Source organism: Argiope bruennichi, chromosome X1, assembly GCF_947563725.1.
Source record: "Argiope bruennichi chromosome X1, qqArgBrue1.1, whole genome shotgun sequence".
Classification (NCBI taxonomy): Eukaryota; Metazoa; Arthropoda; class Arachnida; order Araneae; family Araneidae; genus Argiope; species Argiope bruennichi.
Window position 1 is genome coordinate 33954405 of NC_079162.1, and position 20339 is coordinate 33974743.

The 20339-nt window shown below is 25.9% G+C and overlaps 1 protein-coding gene across 2 annotated transcripts; it reads left to right on the forward strand.

Annotated features, from left to right (window-relative positions):
- The first annotated feature begins 398 nt into the window (after positions 1-398).
- Positions 399-18434, forward strand: LOC129958467 (myeloid differentiation primary response protein MyD88-like). 2 transcript variants are annotated; one of them, XM_056070963.1, is made up of 7 exons: positions 399-473; positions 4118-4449; positions 5622-5690; positions 9786-9860; positions 11909-12077; positions 13920-14011; positions 14923-18434. In XM_056070963.1, exons 2-7 carry the CDS (start codon positions 4137-4139, stop codon positions 15477-15479), a joined length of 1275 nt encoding a protein of 424 aa, XP_055926938.1. In that variant the 5' UTR covers positions 399-473; positions 4118-4136; the 3' UTR covers positions 15480-18434. The 2 variants fall into 2 exon arrangements, with proteins under 2 accessions (XP_055926938.1, XP_055926937.1); XM_056070962.1 differs by having other exon boundaries at positions 417-665.
- The last annotated feature ends 1905 nt before the right edge of the window (positions 18435-20339 follow it).

Below are 20339 nucleotides of genomic sequence, written 5' to 3' on the forward strand. Positions count from 1 at the left end.
GGTCACGTGATATTCAAGAGGTATGCTTTGCTTTCTGTTGCGCGCAATAATTGGCCTCGTGTGAACGCTAAATAGTCATTCAGTTGACACAGATTTTTGAACGGGTTCATGAAGTGATGAAATTTAATATGGAACGTCAAAATGAGCTTTCTTTTTCTTTCATTTGTATTTATCTGTATCGAAGCGGGGAAGGGTGAGAATTTCAAAAAAAGTATATTTTGTTTTATTTTATTGTTAATTCATATTTTTTTAGTCTTCAAAATAAAAATTGAATTTTCTTAAAGTTTATAAGAAATTTAAAATGTTTGTAAAAATGTATTACTCTGATTTCGCATAATTCCTTTCCGTAGTGTAATTTGTTTTCTGTAATTGTGACTGTTGCCTGATTGCATAGAGCGATGTAATTCTACCCATTTTATTAATGTTTGTAGATTGAAGTTGATAGCACAACAGTTTTTTCCACCATTTAGCAGGTATGAGATCTGTGTAAACAAATAACCGAATCAACGGCATTTTCAATAATTATTAACGTTGGAAGAATATAAAAAATTACGATTTGTTTATTCTGGGTAGTAGAAAATTGTGAAAGTATTTTAAAACTTGCAGTTAAGGGATTGCTGATGACTGAAAAACAGCTGGAAATTTTCATCATTAATGAATGGAAAGTAATTTAGGTTTCTTTTTTTTTATTTTATGGTTTTTTTTAAAAATTTTATCTAGTTTGAGTTATAATATATAGAGAGATAAATAAAAAAAAATATTGTTTTAGATGCTCTACAAATTTACCAATTTCACTTTCGCTTTGCATGTTTAGAATAACTGTGAATGCTTTGTATTACTTCTTTATTTTTACTGTCAAAATAATTTTTAATGTTCGATATTTAAAAATTTAGCGGTAAGTAATTGATTTATTACAGAATGTTTTACTTGTTTAAACCGATTTCATTATAAAATAAATTTTTATTTAATAGCAAAGTGTTACTGTTTAACTTTTATAATGAATGCGGTGTTATAAGTTTGTTTCAAAGTGTATACTTAGTTAGTAATGTAAACCTTGCAGCAGGAATGCATGAGATGAAGTGCAGATATCTCAATTATTCAGATATCTGCACTTCATCTCAATTAATTAATAAAAGAATAATAAAAAGAACACATCATTAATAAAAGAACACATAATTATTAATTAATAAAAGAACACATCAGATTTTTAATCAATATTAAGTATTAAAAAATGGGCATAAATTTACTTTCAATTCATAGAAAGTGTTTTATCTCAATAATATGTCTTAAAAAAAATGTGCTTAAGTAACTTCAAAATAGTCTTAATTTTTTAAATAGAGGTTACATCTTTAACATAAATTTAATATATTTGAATTATTAAACATATCTGAAAAACTCTATTATCAAGGGAAAAAACAAAATTTAAATATTTTGAGGAAATTTTGAATTCCTATTCTTTTTTCTGTTAAAATATGGGACTGTCCAAGAAATATATATATACAAGAATTAATCCTCCAACCTCTACCGCTTGTCTAATTTTGCTGATTTTTATTTTAAAAGCTTATGACCTGCTGATATGTCATCAGTGGTTATCTGTCCACTTCACCTTTCATTTTTGAAAAAAAAAATCTCCAAGAGTGTACTTCACGGTATATTTTTTTATGGGTGGAAACTATTAAGTCTTCCATCCTTAACCACTACTTTGATTTAACATATTTTTACTTCATATGAAAGCTTATGTGCTTTTGATGTCAGTGGTTGTTTCACTCTCACTGCTCTCTATTTTTTAGCAATATTACAAAATAAATCTTTGACGGAACCTTCTATCACAACAACCGGAATGACTTTGTCAATTTTATTTTTAATTTTACAAGACTGGCAGATAATCAGGAGGCTTTATATTTATTGGGAAAATATAATTTAAAATAGTACTTTTATTTATTGCTATTAGAGGAAATTCATCAAAGTTCATTGATATAAATTAATTAATACTACTAATGTAATGGACAAACAACTGATCACTGAAGATGATGTTAGCATATGTGAAATAAAATTGATATAGATATCATTGAAGATTATTAGCAGATATTCTGAAGCATAAAATAATTTTTCTTGCAGTCTTAAAAAGATTTAAGATTAATAGGAGATATAAATACTTATCAATATTTTTGAAATTTTGAAAGATTCAATCTGTGATCATTTGAGCATGAAACTGCAGATCAAGTGAACATCAATGAGTACATATATACATTAGAAAAGGTATACCAAACTAGTATCCAAATTTTTTTATAACTTTCAAATTGAAAATACTCACAATTACAAATGTAATTTTTATAAATAATTTAAGACTCACTATTCTGAAGAGGCTTTTAAAGCTTCTTGGTCTATTGAACATATGCAAGAAAATTTCTTATAATTATACTTTGAAAGACACAGAATACACATAGTTAAAAATTATGACTTGCATACTGTGTATATGTCCATTCAGTATTTACTTGAATATTAGAAATTCAAAACTAAATAGGTTTTTAGTTTAAAATTGCTTCATAGTACTTGAAAATTTTTTAGTTTCAATTCCATGAAATTGTTAATAAATGAGTGTCTTTGTTTGTTTTGAAAAATATTAAAAACAAATTTTAAGTTTATAATCCTTTGTATTTATTAGTTCAAGTATTGCATTATGAAAAATAAAACCTTGTCATAAAGGAATTTTAATCTGAGTATGCAACAATACAAAAAATTTGCAGATATATAAATTTTTTGTATAGTATAGTAATCATGTGTCAATCAGATAATTATTAATATGCTTATAGATTAATTATTAAAATTACAAAGCCATTTTAATATTAAAAGGTAGAGGTCTCGTGTAATAAAATTTATAAGTGGCACAAATTATCATAATAAAATTTTTCTTCCAGAATAGTTTGTGAGCATGGATATTAGTTCTATTAGTCATTAAATAGCCATTCATTTAATTTTACATCTTACTGTTTAGTTTTTTTTAAAATTGAACAGTGGATTAGTATTTTGAATTATTGTTTATATTTATATTAATGTGAGAACTAATCAAATAATTGTTTATTGTTCAAAGGTTTTTGTGAAACATTTTTTTGTATTTTTTATCAAATTATTTAGGGAAAATAAATGGACAATTTGTATGAAAAATATGAGTTTGATGCTTATTTTATTAATGTCCCTAGTAGCAAATAAACTAATTAGAATAAATGATTTTTTTTCTATCCTTTTTCAAAAATAAATAATTGTTATAAAATTTCCTATATTTCACATCCATCTCCTAAAAAATAGGTAAAACATATTCTTGACTATGATTTGAAAAAAAAAAAAAAAAAAAAAAAAATTGTATTCATTCTCAAGCAGTCATTTCAATAAATTGAAATTGTTTATTTCATTTTTTAATAATGTGCATAATTAAGAAATTTTCTTCTGCTGTAGTATTGAAAATTCCATTTAACAAAATATATAGAATTGAAGAAAATAATCTATTAATATATTATAAGTTATCTATTATAAGTTAATTATTGATAAGAAAAAAATGATTAGAATTCAAATTATCAGAATTCTTGCTAATAAAATTTTTATATGTATGTATTCAAATATAGATAAAATGAAACTTTAATTGTCTTGAAATTATCTTTACTGAAATTATGGCTCCTGTTGGATCACACTCATACCATAAGATTGCTGTTAGTTCTTTGAATGCATAATATGCTTTTAATTATTTTATTTATCATGACTTTATTCATGTTTGTAAAAATAGAATTTTTTTATTCTATTTTTTTCCCCTCATTTTTTATTTTGCTAGAATTATAAAATGTTATACATTTGTTTATTCTTAGTGGCAGTGCATTAATTTAATATCTTCAGAACTTAATTATGAGTTAATTTCCTTTTCATGAAATTTTACCTTGTCACACATGCTTTAATTAATAAGCTGAGAAAAGATTCATTTTAGGATTTTATATTTTTAACAATTATAAACTAAAAATTAGAAAATAATTAAAAAATTTACTTTTTAGTTCTCTGGTACAAATATGGTATAAGAACTTTTTTTACTAAATTTATTATTATTTTAATTATTTTCATTTCTAATTTTCAGGTTTTATTAATTAAGAAATATGGAAAAAATTGATTTTAATGCTATTCCGGCAAAGGTTCTGAACCATTCATGCCGTCTCCACTTGGGGAAATTGCTAAATCCTGAAATGAAAATACTTTCCAGCAATAACTATGCTCGGGATTATCGTGGACTTGCTGAACAAATGCAGTTTAGTTTTGATGACATCAGAAATTTTCAAAGGCAAGGAGATCCTACCATGAAAATTTTGGAGGAGTGGACTGTACAACCTGATGCAACAATTGGTAAATTAATTCAGTTCCTGGAAAACATGGGACGACATGATGTCATTCAAGATCTTGAACAACGTTTTGGTATATTTCATATATTGCTTTTAATTTATTTATTGCTGTCTTTATGCATATTATAATCTTTTTCCTTTTCTTTGGTAAATGCTTAGTATATAATCAAAATCTGGGAAAAAAACTTTTAGAATTTTGCTGAGCTACGAATCTTTTTAAGTGTCTTTCAAAATTAAAATCCCACCTTGTATTTTTTTATTTTAAATAAATGTTTGTAATTTATTAATGCTAATAATTTTGAAAGAACAATAGGGATTGGAGAATTCATCAGTTTTCAAGCTAAAATAAGTTACAAAAATGATAATGCCAATATTTAATGTCTCTGGGCTTTTTTTTTTTTTTTTTTTTTTTTTTAACTTACTAGATAAAGTTAAAAGGAGAATCTGTAATATTGATCAGGATTTAATGAAGATTATCAGCGGTTTAAAATATTATGCCATGCATTTACTCGGTAGTATAATATGTTTTTCTTTCATATGTTATTAGCTTTTTCAATTATTATAATAACAATTAATATAAACAATCTGTCATTAATTAATTTAGATTAAATAGTTTTGTGTAACAATAGTTGTGGGTATAATTGTTTAAAAAACAAGAGTTTGATGTCTTTCAATAAATATAGTGATTAAGTTATGTAGAGAGCTATGAATAACCACATTACTGAGGTATGTTACAGTAGTCTTTTCTACAAGACCTTTTTAAATACGTAGAATAATATATGTTATTGTTTATCTTTCATGTTACTCATATTTACCCACTAATTTTAAATAGGGTCATGCTGTAGACTTTTTATTGGGACATGATAATATCCTTTGTAAGTTGTCTTATATTATAATTTTGAGTTTTACTCTTCTGTGCTCCTTTTGCTTTAAAAAAAAAATTAAAATTAAGTGAAGGACAAAATTTTTCAAATAACAAAAAAAAAAAAAAAAAAATGGTAATAATTCCTCCTCCTGTTAAAAAAGTGTTCCATTTTTTTAAAGTTCATTTATTATTCTGGGTTCAAAAATATAGAATAAAGGAGAAATTAAAACTATTAAGGGGTATAATAAAATGATGTATGGATATTGAGTTGATCAAATTTAAATGTGTTTGATGTATTACTGAAATTTCTTCCAGTAATGAATATTGTTTGTATAGTTTGGTTGTAGAATTTCTTCTATTAATGCTTATTTCATTCATAGAAAACGATGCAAAAGTATATTTGCAAAACTTGGAAAGAGAGAAGGAAAGTCCATTGCAAGTACCTGAAGGTAAGAAATGAGAAATAAAAAATCAAACTGCATATAATGGGTTTTGAATAATTAAGTTTAATGTCAAAAAATCATACTGAATTTTAAGTGAAGAATATTTCAAAGCTGCTTTAAGAGAGGAAATGACAGAATAATTATCCTTGGTGAGTTCAGCCATTTGGACAGTTAGAATTGGTCTTCAACATTTTTTCTTTTGCTGATTCAATTCTGTTTACATCTATAGAAATAATTCTCTTGTGTGCTCCTTAAAAAATGCATTATTTTACTATGAAATTTGGCAATGTTTGTAATATTTTTTCCATCAGAACACAAACGATTATTTTTAAAAATACAAGTGTATTCTGATTGAATTTTTGTTCAGTTTAGAATTATTTTTAAGAAAGTGATTTTTTTTTACATGAAAAAGCTGCTTTTTCATAGTAAATAAAACAGCAATTATTTAATTATTTTTTATAAATCTTTTCATTTTTCATTACATCTGGAGATCTTTTAGATTATTTGAATAAATTTCAATTTTCAAAGGGTTCCACAAATTTTTTTCATTGCTTCAATTATTTAAATTTCACTTTAAGCATTATTTTGACTATTTCCCTTCATTATTATTTAAATTTGAATCTCAACCAGGCTGCAAAATATTATCAAAGCATTTAAAAAAGATCAATTCTATGGGCAAATGAATCGATAGAAGAATGTTTTGAAAGGAAAATGTAGTAGAATATTTCAGCATGCTTGCATATATGTGGACAGACAGAATATTGATGCTAAACTGAACTTTATTGGAACAATGGCAGCTATTTGTGAATATTGTGGTACCTATTTTGGGAAAAATTAAATAAGTTTATAAAATGCTGTCATGAAGGTAAGGTATGTTTGGCGGTGTTATCGAGTTTCTTGAACTTGTGAAAAAACTTTTATACTCAAATTCAGCTAAATACCGTAATTATTAGTTACATATTTACGAAAACAATGCTACATTAATCTTTGCTCTAAGTAAGGTATGTTTGAAGGCGAAATAAGTATTCCAAGAGAAATTTCATTTTGTTGTTTCAAAATTCATGGACAAATATACCATCAGGGTTCATCTTTATATAGTAAAAGCTAGTCAAATGCTATCAATGGTCAGTTTTAATGGTCATTATTTAAGGGCCTTAAAAGTGCTTACGTTTTGTCTAGGTGTTCATTTTTTTTTTTTTTTTCCCCTCCTTTCAGATGAAAAGCAAATAAATATTACACCTTGCTAGATCTGCCCAATTTTATGATTCTTTTTTATTTGTGGTATATGAACTTTTAATGCTTAATGAAATCCGGAGGTCAGTGGAAAAGGTTTCATCTCAGTTTAAGGAAATACTGATTGTATGGAGAAAATATGTCCCTTTCTTATATTTGACTTTTCTTTCAACACTTTTTGCTTGTAGCCTTTCTTTTTAGGAATAATTTTATGTATTAATGAGAAACCTTGTGAGTTAGTTTTTAACAGCAATTTCAGCTCATTGTTGCTTTCTTGCATGTGATAACTTGTTTGTAGAGTATTTGCTAATTACATTTCTACATCATTTCGTGAGTAATTTTCTAACAAAAGTTCAAAACTTTTTAACAATATGCTGGAAATTTGATATTTAATTCACTGTGGACTTTCAAAAGTGATTCATGGAGTGATTCAAGGCTTCCAAAAATAAGAAGCAAAATATTTGAGGCTCGAAAGTTACTTATAGGTCATTTGTTACTCTTGCCAAAATATATCTATTTAAATTTATGCCAATAAATTATTTTTTTAAATTTTCGATAATTATTTTTCTGCTTACTTGTCTACAAAGTTTTTAAAGAGAAAAGAATTGTTATTACCAAAAATTCGAGTTCAGGATTTTGCTAAATCTACACAATGTAAACATTAAAAAAAAAAAAAAAAACATTTTTGGATTGCCTGTGTACAATGTAACAAAAGTCCTTTGGTTTAAGCTTGATTTACATATATATAATATAAATTTCTCAGTTGATATTATTTCTTCAGTAGATTGCTAATGCCAGTTTAATTTTTCTAATGACACATCATATTCTGCAATTGATAAAGTGAGTGTATGTATGTATAAGTTGGAACAAATTATTTTATGTCTTACATTCTGTAAAAGAAATAACTGATAATCTGTTTTTCTAGTGTCATCACTAAGAAATGTAGAAATGTAAGAAATGTATTAGCAAAGAGCAAGCATGTGTGAAAAAAGGATCATGCTCTGTTTTGTACTTCATCATAGAGGATAAAAAAATAAAGATGCTATTCTGATGGAGTTTATAGATTTCGGCTCAAATATCTTAACTCAATTTCAAGAATTTTACTGTCAGCAAAATGAGAATGGGTGATCGTTTATTTCCCCTTTACATAAAGACCTTAAATTTAAACTGTAGATAATCATTCTTGTGTATCAGTATCTGTTGAGAAAGGATTCAGCATCAATAAAAATATTGAAGTGAGAAATTTGAAAGAAATATATGTTTTACAACATGTAGTCTATGACCTCTTAAAGCAGTATGAAAATGTTAGCAACATCAACTCATTCTAAATATCGTCTATTTTTTGGCAGAACAGATGGCAAAAAAAAAAAAGCTGCCAAATGACATGAAGAAAGTTAGACTGATTTCTTAATCTTTTTATGGAACAAGATTTTTCTCTTAGGAAAGGAAATTTCTGAAATTGTGTATAAAGCTAATGCTCTAGTTTCAAAACCAGAACATTTTATTTAACAAAATTTAATTCTTTGGAAAAACTATTACTGAGATATCGGAAGGAGTTCAAATAGTTTGAAAAAATCTCTAAAAAGAAACAAATTTTTATTTACATATTTGACCAAATAAGCATGATTTTTATATTCTAGATTTGTTTATGGATGTTCTTAACTTTTTTTGTGGAATTGTAATGGTAATGAAGTAGTGATATAACTGTTTTTCTTTTTAATATTACTAATTGTATATAATTAAATAATTTAAGATATGTAAATCCTGAATAAGATTTTTCAAAAGAAATACATAAAATGTATAAAGTGCTTAATTTGTAAGAAAAATTTTGTCTGTGCACCCTGAATCAATACATTGTAAATGTCAGGTGTAATGTTATTTCGGCAGAAATGATTGAATAATGTTCAAAAGAAACATTCCTAATTTCCAGAATACCACTCATCCTCTCGTACAGTAATATGCCTTTTAGGTTTAAAAAGAAACAATTCCCTGGACGTTTGGAATTTTCAATAACCATAAATAAATCTCAAGTTCAGAATTTTAATAAAGCATGTATAATATACAAATCTGTTTTTACACATGGCCAACCTATATGTTGTTTTATCTGAGGCGTGATCATTTGAAAGTGTTGCAGTAATCTCTGACCAAAGAGGTATGCAGTTGGTTTATAGATGAGTACTGTGACCATTCGTATTACGTGTATGTGATAGCTCAATGTATAGTTTATATTTTCACCTGTGTTAGTATAATTTTTAAATCTCTGTTTTAGAGAATTCTAAGAGACAGGACTGTATCAATTATTTATATGACAGCAAGCATGCTGTTAATTGGAAAATCAGCTCTACACTAGTAATTTTCTTGGATATTTTCATTTGTCTTCATAATACTTTCAGTTAACAAAAACTGCCCTTTTCAGGGCCAAAAGAGTTTTATTTTCTATTGATTATTGTGAATTAATTAATGGTGTATTAACTATATTAATTTAGAAAATTGGGTTTTTTTTGTATAATGGTTCTAACATGTTACACACCAAGTTCTTGATTGTAGAATCTATATAATTTGTCTGTTGGGTTATCTTTAAATATTTTTGAAATTCTTATTTCCTTTATTTTACATTTTCATAAATTAACTTTTGTCTAGTGGTTATGATACGCGGCTACGGACCCTAATGTCGCTTATTCTGTCCTCGGGAATGATTATGAACTGGTATTTGTAAATTCCAAATGAATCAATAAAATATCAATCACTAAAACATATAAATATCCCATATTTAAAAAAGAGAATTGGCCATTTGTTTTTTTAGATTATTGTTGATTTTTGTTTTAAATTTACTTATGAATATATTTATATATATATATTTTTATATAGTGTCATCTTGTCCTTATCAAAGTTCTCAGATGAATGAATTGAATATATTAACTCGTGAAGATGCTTTTACTGGAGGTTTGTATTAAATTTTGAGTCACTTTTTATTTATTAGATCCAAATTTGATTTTAAAGTAGTTGTATCCATTACTTTATTATTATATTTTATATGCTTTGTGTACCTTCAGTGAAATCTAATTTATTATTATTTTAGAATTTTCTGCATAGCTCTACTTTGTTTAGGTATTCTCACTCTTTCTTTTCAATAGTTGTTTTAATTATTATTTTTTAATTTCTGATCTTTAAATTAATATATCAAGAATTTGAAAATCTGTTGTGATGATTGTTCCATTCATTTTTTACTTCTAACTGAAAATAAACGTGTGATGAAGAAATCCATTAATCTTTTAACACTTTAGAAAGTATCCTAATTTTGTTCGTATGCCTAGTTAAATTAGTGTTATTTGAAGTTTTATCTGTTTCGTCTGGTATTTAGTAAATTAATTTGGCTATATAGAAATTAAATTTTTGCATGTTTTGAAGTATATATATCTTGCAAATGATTTGTTGCTGCATGATAATTGTATCATGTATAACTTAATCTGTTACTTCTTCAGTTTTTATATGGGATATGTAATAAAATGAAGTGAAAAACTATTAAGTCTTTTATTGCAGTCTTCACAAGTTGTTTAAAATTAAAAGATATTGATTATTTTTTAGTGAAAATTTGAATAGTTCTAGTTCATGGACATTTTGCTGTTCTTAAACGTAAAGATCAGACATGACACATTACTACAGAAATGCGAATTTTAGCATTTGAGGAAACAAATTTTATCATTCTTGAGATCAGTTAATTTTCTTTTATGTGCTAATCTTGCAATGTATTTGATATCTCTAGCATTTTTTGTATAAATTTATTCATATTATTACTCAATTAAACATACTTATTTTATTTTTTGGTATTTATGTTTGGACCAATTTTTCATCTCCCGCCCCTTTTTTTTAAAATTCAGCTTTTTGGTTTCAAGCCTATTTTATGCCTAAAAGCTGCTCAAATCACTAGTGAATATCATATGTGATATAGAAAGAGACTGGTGAATTAGTGGCTAGACTATTTATAACTTTGAGACAGCAAATAACTATAATTTTAATCTCAGTAGATAAAAAATGGCTGTCTATATTTGAAAAGCTCAGAAACCTCACTTTAACAACAGGGAAAGTTAATTTTAAAGAATGGATAAAAAGGATTTATTGCATGTATATATCATTCTCCATTTAATCTGATATTCACTTGTGATTTGAGCAACTCTCAGGCATGAAACAATCTTGGAAGAAAAGAAGCTGTACTTATATAAATTTGCATTTAATCAAAAAAGAAATTATGGTTGGCTTTCAAGTATATATATATAGCATTTTATATGGATTTTCACTTGAAGACATGCCTGTAAATGCTTTAAGAATACTCTTTAGTTGTATTTAAGAAATATATACATGCTTGCATAGTTTGGATTTATAATTGCACCGTTTGATTCCTTTTTCTGTATTGAAAAATAGAGAGTTGTTTAATAAATATACTTTTAATTATATTTAAAAACTTTATGAATTTTTAAAATTTTGCAATGAAAATATTCTGCTATTCTAAAAAATGCTTAATTTTGCATTTCATTGCCGTAACTAATTATCTAGTGTTAATTATTCATTGACATATGAACACCTTTTATCGCTCACAATTTTTTGTAAAAAAAAAAATAGTTGATTTAGGAGTTATTTAAACGTCTAGAGTCCCCTCTCCCCCCGTGGCTTTGGATATTAGAAAAGTCATTAATTTAAAATAAAGTTAGGAAAATTAATATTTTAATGGCATATTTAGATATCTGCCAGCACTCATTTGAATATTCAGTTGTATCTATTTTGAATTATTATGTTTGTGAGGATCCTTTTCTTATTGGTTACTAAATAAATCTAGTTGATACATGGTCAGTACAGATTGTGAAATTGTAAAGTCAACTTTAATTTGATAACTATTCATGATTAATTTCTTATGATTGATCTACCTGCGGGTTTTCAACTTCATTGTTGATTTTATAAAAATTTATATTCTCCCTTTTTTTTTTTTTTTTTTTCAGAACCTACCTATTATGATGCTTACATTTCATATGCTCATGAAGATTTTGAGTTTGTTTACAATCTAGTTGGATATTTAGAAGCTAATGGGTTTAAACTGTTTATTCGGTCAAGAGATCTTCTTGCTGGGCATTTTGAATATGAAACAGATATGCAGTTGATCCAGGAAAGGTATATACGAGTCTTTCCTATATAGCTTTACTCTGCTATTCATTTAATTGTGAAATATTAAGTAACTTGTTATTGTCTCTGGGAATGAGAATTTTTTATTTTGATTATTTACCTAGCTATATGATTTGTATAACCTTAAGATTTAATTTAATGAAAAAAGTGCATTTTCTTTTATATTTCATTAATTTTTATTATTGTGAACTTTTATGAGTAGTCTTAAATTTTATAGAAGAAATTAGATGTTTGTTAAATTTTTAATTTTGTCTACAGAATATATGGATGGATGAGTTAAGTTATGCCAGAATGATTAAGGTATGTTTTTTTCTAAAAAAAACTTATGGTTGTGAATTTTCAGTTCTAGTTTTTGAATTCATTTTGCATGGTGTATTTAGTGTATTAAGGCATCTTTTATAATCTTCTAAATGATGAACAATATATTAATAATCCAAATTACAATTTTTTTTAGAAATAATTTTTATAGTTTCAGATGTCCCCCCCCCACGCTTGTTTTTTTATGGATTGGCATTTCAAATGTTAAATTAGAGATGAAAATGGTAAAAGTGCATGATTTCCATGCATGACATTGAAACTATTTTTGTATTTGTTTTTCATTGTATATGGTTGTTTATTCTCCATGTTTTGACTTTGATGAATAAAAATTTGTGTGCAGTTTTTTAAATCAATTTATTGAATGTTTTCATTTTTTTAATTATTAGAGTATGCAGATATGCTTTGTATAATCTCAAGTTTCATTATTATTTTTATATTCATAAAAACTGTTATCTACCTTAATGCATGTGTAAATGGAATAACAGTCTCAATATTGATTTCTTTTTGCAATAATTTATATCCAATTTTTACTTTTCATAAGACAGATTTCTTCATTCCTCTTTATTTGATTGATTTTTAGAAAAAAGAAAGTGTAGAGAAATCAAGTGCTCTAAATATATAGTTGAATTACTTTTCTACTACGATGGTTTGACAAGCCAGTGATTTGGAACTAATATCAGAATTATATGCAATAGCATGAGCAAATTTCATATTTGTGTTTTTTTACTTTTTTCAGTTATACTAGTGTATCGACATTAGGAACAAAAAATAGATTAGAATAATTTCCAGCGTATTGAAATTATATTAAACAATCCATTATTATCCAATAAAAATGTATTTCTTTTGTGCATAACATAAGAAATACATTTTTCTTTCTTTTTATGTTTGTAGGTATAGTTTTCTTAAACAAATTTAATTGCGAAGTCAAAATTATATTGTACTTGAAATGCAATGATTTTTTAAATGTTAAATAGCTTTATATGATGGCTCTAGTAAATGATTCTTGAGTGTTTGTTTTATCAAATTAAAAAAAAAAATGCACAGAAAAATAGACAAAACGCTCTATATTATTTAAAAGAGAATTTAATGCTTAATAAAATAGCATATTTTATTAATTTTTTTAAGTTTATTGATCGCTGTGTATTTGTGTATAGTTAAAATGCAATGTCAAATGGACAAAATTGTATTTGTGACACCATTTGCTTTTTGAACTGAATCCAGCTGTTAAGACCACTGAGGCTACTAAGGAATGTGCGTAGAGAAAAACATGTTTCAAAGGTTTTTGCTCTTACAGAAAAAGAAACCTTGAAGTAGTTAAAATGAAGTTAAAAAATATTCATAAATTTACACAATTTAACAAAATTTTCAAGAATATATAATATTTTTGCAAAGAATATTCATTCTATAACATCCAGCAATATTCTTCAGAACATTTTTTATTTATTTATGAAATTAGTATTAATTGTTTTAAATTTATTATGTCACAACTCTTATTCATGTTTTATTTCATAGATGTAAACGAGTTTTGATTGTATTAACTCCAAACTTTATCAAGTGCCCTGCTTGTGAAGTTCAGGCAAAGTTTGCTGCTAGCTTGGGTTTTGGTAAGATAATTATCTTTAATTTTTAGTGATGAATAAGTTAAAAAGGGTTTTAGTCAACAATATCTTTGACTGAACTCTGTTATAATATAATTTTTATACATAAAAACATATGTAATTTTAACGAAATTTTAAAATTTGCTATTGCAAAGTTGAGTGTCATTAAGAGTAATATAAATTTTTGTGTGATGTATATCTTTTATTGCAAAATTAGAGAATATGAATTATATGTGCAGCTTAATTTAACAATTTTAAGAGAAAAGTGAAAGCCATGAAAGTTATCAGTAATTTAAACACATGACAATGATTTTTGATGCTAATTAAAAATATAAATGTTTAGGAAAGGCAGGAAGCATTAAAAGTAATTTTATGCATTAAAATTACAAAAAAAAATGATAATGAGTTTAAAATATATGTATGTTCTTTGTATAACTATTCATTTTATTACACAGACATGCCTATATTTTAGGACTTTTTTAGTCATATTTTTTTTTTTCTTTATTGTTATTTTTGCCTGCAGGAACAAACTTTTCTTGTATATAATTTGCATCCCAAGGTCTTAAATTATTTCATGCTGAAACATTTCCATTTGACTCTGTGAGAATAAGTTTGAATATTGAATTGGTGAAAATGATAACTGTCTTAATTCTCTACTGCGAATTACTGCCTTTTTCTTCATAATTATAATTATGCCAGTATATTATTGTATTATGTTTTCAAATCTCATCTAATGCATCCAAAAGTATTATGAAATCAAAATTAAAAAGTGTAAATAAAAGTACATCCAAGACACCACATTGACATAATAAGTTGTTTTTAATGTTATATTTGTTATGCTTCTGCCTCCCCCTCCTGTAACAGCATATTTTTTCGGTGCTTTTCTTTTATTTCTCATTATAGTTTTTTCTTTTCAGCTGAGAGGTATCGTAAGATTATACCTATCTTATGGAAGCCATGTAATATACCTATGTCATTAAGATTTGTTTCAAAAATTGATTTTACGAAACCTGGTATCCAAGATTGGATATGGGAGACTCTTAAGTCTTCTTTACGTGATTTCCCATCACTTGGTGGTTTTATACCATCGGAAAAGTGGGAAGTTCAAAGAAAAACAGGATTACCTCAACTTGAGTCATCTTCACCTGATACTAGCAATCCTGCTATAACTTTCCCATCAACAGCCTCATACTCTTTGAATTCTGATACATCTTTGAGTCCCTGCACATCATCAGTTGAACTAGTTCAGGATGAAAATTTAAACGATACCATTGCAACCAATGTAAAAGGCTCAGTCACTTCAAAACAGAAGAACAAATTGTTTAGTTTTTTTCATAACAAAAAATTTGCCAAGAAAGGGGACGCCGATTTTTCTTCTGCATCAATTTCGTCGTCTTCAAATGCCACGAGTGGATTTCACAGCCAGAGTGGCAGTGGTCTTTCAGATGACCATGATGAAGATACTCATGTGTAATATCAAAATGTAGTTTAAAATTAACTGCGGTTTATATCACAATTATGCTATATTATTTTTTGCATTTTTAATGTAATCACAAATTATTTATGTATATTTTATATAAAGAAGACCCTTAATGCATTCCTTAAGACTGATATTTATGCAAGTTGATATCTTTAACAAGAATAAGCTTTAAAAAAAACGATGCAGTATTTAATTTGATTGTATCGTTTTTCTTAAAAGATTTGGAATTTCTTTTCAAAATGAGCTGAGAAAGTATTTAATGTTGTATTAAAATGTTTGAAAAATTGCTACAATTATTTTGAATTTTTTCTTTAAATTCATATTACTATGAATTTTCTTTTATGATTTACAATTATCTTGTTAGAAGATTTCTGTAATAGTACAATTCTCAAACATTTTACTATGACAATCTCTTTTCCCCGTAAATTTTTGTAAAATATTTTATGCACAAAATGGGTTCCCCCCCCCCCCACTTTTAGTCATAAATAGTATTCAAAATTTTTTATTAATTCTGTTATATGGCATATGAAGCTAGAACCCCTTATCGGAGATGTTTTAGTGTAGTTTGAACTAACAGACTTTTCAATTAAAGAACCGATTCAGACATTTTTCCTACAATTTTTTAAAATTCTATGCTTCATTCTTAAAAAATGGTAAATGTAAGATTGTATATTGCAGAAGCATGATAAATTAAGATATGTAGTTTTTAATTTTTGATTTTTTTTTAGAGATAAACTGCTCGTTTTTAAAGGGGATAGTTAGTGATAAAGTGAGAGTAGAAGTGTCGTTCTAAGATGTTATATATATTTGTTAATATATCTTTAGTATGAAATGTATCTGTGATGTGGGCATTTTAAAAAGGCCAAAGGATTTTTGTAAATAAACGGAAATAATAATAATTATATGAAGATAAATCTTGAAAGAATTGCATCTTTTGAATACCACTGTGATAATAGAATTGGAAAAAAAAATATTGTCCTTGGCATGTGGTGTGACTAAAATTTATTTATGTGACCTCAGAATTTTGTGAGGAACATTCATTAGAATTTTTTTAAGAATACATACCAAATGTTACAGGATTTGCTGACATGTTGTGTTGACAAAGAATTTCTGTACATGGCATTGATTTGTTTTTACTTTGGATTTTAATATGTACAGAATGTATATTTTATTTTGCTATTCAACTGTAAAAGTTTTGTCTTTCCCTTGAGACTGATTTTTTTTAAAGTTATGGAATTGAATTTAAAAATCATTTTAATCCTTTATCATTATTTTGTTCTTCAGAATTGAATTAATGAACCTGAAAAAAGGTTCCGTTTAAATTGATATGTTTTTGCTTGCTTTAATTAGTCATTTTGTGAAATATTTTCTTTTATTAGTGTAAGTAGTTCTGTATTCAAAATGTGTTTCGATATTTCTGTCTACAGTTTTGTAAAATTTCACTTTTTAAAGCCTGTAATATTAGTTAATTTTATTGTCATGCGAACTATACTATTTAATGTAAGCAGAGTGCATTTAGTAGCTACTTCAGAATGTTATTATTATTATATTTTTCTTTAGTATACCCTTAAAGAGTTCTTACCTGCTATTTTTACTTTTATTTGTACTTTGAAACAAAATATACCTAATAAAGTTTTTAATTTTTGGTGATTTTTTTAAATTAAATTCTTGCTTTTATTTAAAACATTCTGTGTATTTTTCAAAACGCTCTTTATATGCATCCAAAACTTGAATACAGTTAGAAGTTTTTTTTTTAATTCAGTATTTTTAAGTTTTGCAGTTTCTTTAGAAAATGACCATATTGAAAATTATATTTATTTCTGTTCGTATTATCATCCTTTTGAAAAATGTCCAGTTAATTATTATCTGCATCTCTTATGCTAAAAAGATATGTTTTGCATGGCTTATTGTTAAATGCCTTTAAAAGTGAAAATATTTGTACTTCATTCACCAAGTTTGACTTAGTATTTGAAGTAAGTGTGGATTGTCAAGGACATTTTTTATTATTATTATTTTGTCATTTACCAATGAATTTCCGGCGCAAAAAATTAAACCTTCAGTTATTTTCTTGAAAGACAGATGCATGACGATGTAAAAAAAGAAACTGCTAAAATTTGAATCTTATTAAAGATTATTATATTGCTACTATTCTCTAATTATTAAATTGAGGCCTTAAATCTTTCTTAGTCTTATTTATTAATTGTTGTGACGAATATTAAAGTTTATTTTAAAGTTATTTGTTATTTTACATTGTTGATGTAAAAAAAAGTAATACTTAAACTTTTTTTGTGGTATTAATAGTTTTAATTGATTTATCTTTGTCTTATTTTCATGATAAGCTCTTGGAATATTTTATAATTGATTTGTTTTAAATTCGTATGTTTTTTTATATGTAACAAATGTATTGCATTTTGTCTCTCTATTTCTATAGCCAGCTGCTGAAAGAATGTCAGAGAAGGTTTTTAACATTTGCATTTATTTGTTAATCTTTTTCTTGTTTTATGGCTTGCTTTATTATTATTGTTGTTATTATTTGTTTCTTTGGTCATGTGTAACATAATTTGTTCGTCCTTTCTTCATTATCCTTAGTATGCATTTTTGTTACAGAATGTCACAAAATCAAAGTTTGCTATTATTATTAAATAGTGCAATGTTTTTCATGATTGTTTGATTCTGCATGGAAATTTTAATATGCTTTATTCTATGTCTAAGTTTAAAGATTTAAAAAAATAAACGCATTTCTAGATTTTTAAATATTTTTTATTTGTTTGTGATGAAATGATGGTGTAGATCTTTCTTGCCTGGGATTGAATGTTATTGCAAGTTTATGCACCAGTTTTTACTGAATTATTGTATGTATTGAATTTATTTTACCCTGCCCTGTAAGTTTTGTTAGTAATTATAGCTATATTTCTTATTGTTTGTGCTTTTCATGAAAATGTTTAGTTTATAAAATTAATTAAAGCTTTATTACAAGTTATATTACATATGTTTGTTCTGTACTTCATTATAAATTAACCAACCAGTGTGTTATTTATTATTTTTTTCCTAAAATGAAGTTTGTAGTGTCATGAAAAATACTTAAATTTTAAAATCATTTTCAAGCACTTTAAAAGAGCTTCATTTTGAAAGAAATATTCTTAAAAGTTCTGTTTTAGAGAAGTGCAATGAATTTTGTGTTTGTTTTTTCAGAAGTTGAATACGTTGAAACCAAAGCATGCAAGGGTAGGTCAGGGGATTGAAATCTGAGATCGGGAGGAGATTTAGTATAATGATAGTATACATTTAGAATGTTCATACATGAAAATATTAAAACGTAATGGCCATGCAATTCTGAGAAAATGGACCTCAAACTATTGGTAAAGCTTATATACTGATAACTTGACTCCCGTCCGATGATCTCGATGGCATGGTTGTCTAGGTAACCGTCTCGTATATGGAAGGTCAGGGTTCGAACCTTGCTAGGATTTTTTTTTTTTTTCTTTTTTAATAACTTCTATTCAATTCAAAATTTACAAATACTCTTACTTAATGTTTTTAATTTTTTTCATAAAAAATAAATATTTATTATCGAAATACATGATAATAAAATTAAAATTTTATAAAAAAATGATAAATACAGATGAATTTTTTTTTAAAAAAATGTTTAAATTTAATTAATTATTTACAAATAGTTTTAATTTATATGCTACTTATTTTTATGCAAGGATAAATGTTTATTCTTTTAATACTTAAATTATAATTTAATGCTTAAAGGAAAAATAATTAAAAACGTAACATTAATGGCTACACATATTTAACTTGCTTGCATCATTTTCAAACAATTTTCACATTCCTGGATTTTAATAATAATAAATTATCAATTCTAACTCAACGAAGCTGTATTTATATCAAAAATTGAAAAGAACAGCTGATATTTGTTAAATGTGTAAGCAAAGTTCCCCAACTGCAGTAATGAAAAGAAATAGTAGCGAGCAGGCGTTAATTTATTGAATGCGTAGGCAGATGGTTCAAAGCGTGTTAAGCGTATACAAAATTCTTATTTAATCGAACATAATCAAGTAATAAATTCTTGCGAAGATAGTGTAAAAATTCAATCAATTGTACACCTTCAATTGTCGTCACCAATTTTTAATAAGATGATAAGGTATGCATGGTACGCTGCCCAACTTCTGGATGAAAGAAAGATATTTTTAAATGCAAATGAAGGTGTTTTCCCCATAGATCTCATAAAGGAGCCTTGCTCTTGTGGACAATCATCATTTATCAATTGTGCAAGATGTCGAAATATATTTTGTTTCCAATGTTTTTACTAAAATTATCATCCTGGTTCTTGTATATAATCGAAAGTAAATATATATAGGATAATTTTTTAGAAATATTGAATTATTTTTTTTTACGATGCGAGTATTTATAATTAATAATTATCACCATTTTTGTTATATTTATTACTATTTTTTTAAATATTAAATTACAATTTAAGTATTAAAATTATAAACATTTATTCTTGCATAAAAATAAGTAGCGTATTAATTAAAACTACCTGTAAATAGGTAATTAGATTGAAATAATTTTATTTTTAAAAAAAAATGCATCTGTATTTATAATTTTTTCTTTTAAAATTTTAATTTTATTATTATGTATTTCGATAATAAATATTTATTTTGAATGAAAAAAATTAAAAACATTAATTAAGAGTATTTGTAAATTTTGAATTGAATAAAAGTTATTAAAAAAGAAAGAAAATTCCTAGCGATATTCGAACCCTGACCTTCCATATACGAGACGGTTACCTAGACAACTATGCCATCGGGATCATCGGAACGGGAGTCAAGCTATCAGTATATAAGCTTT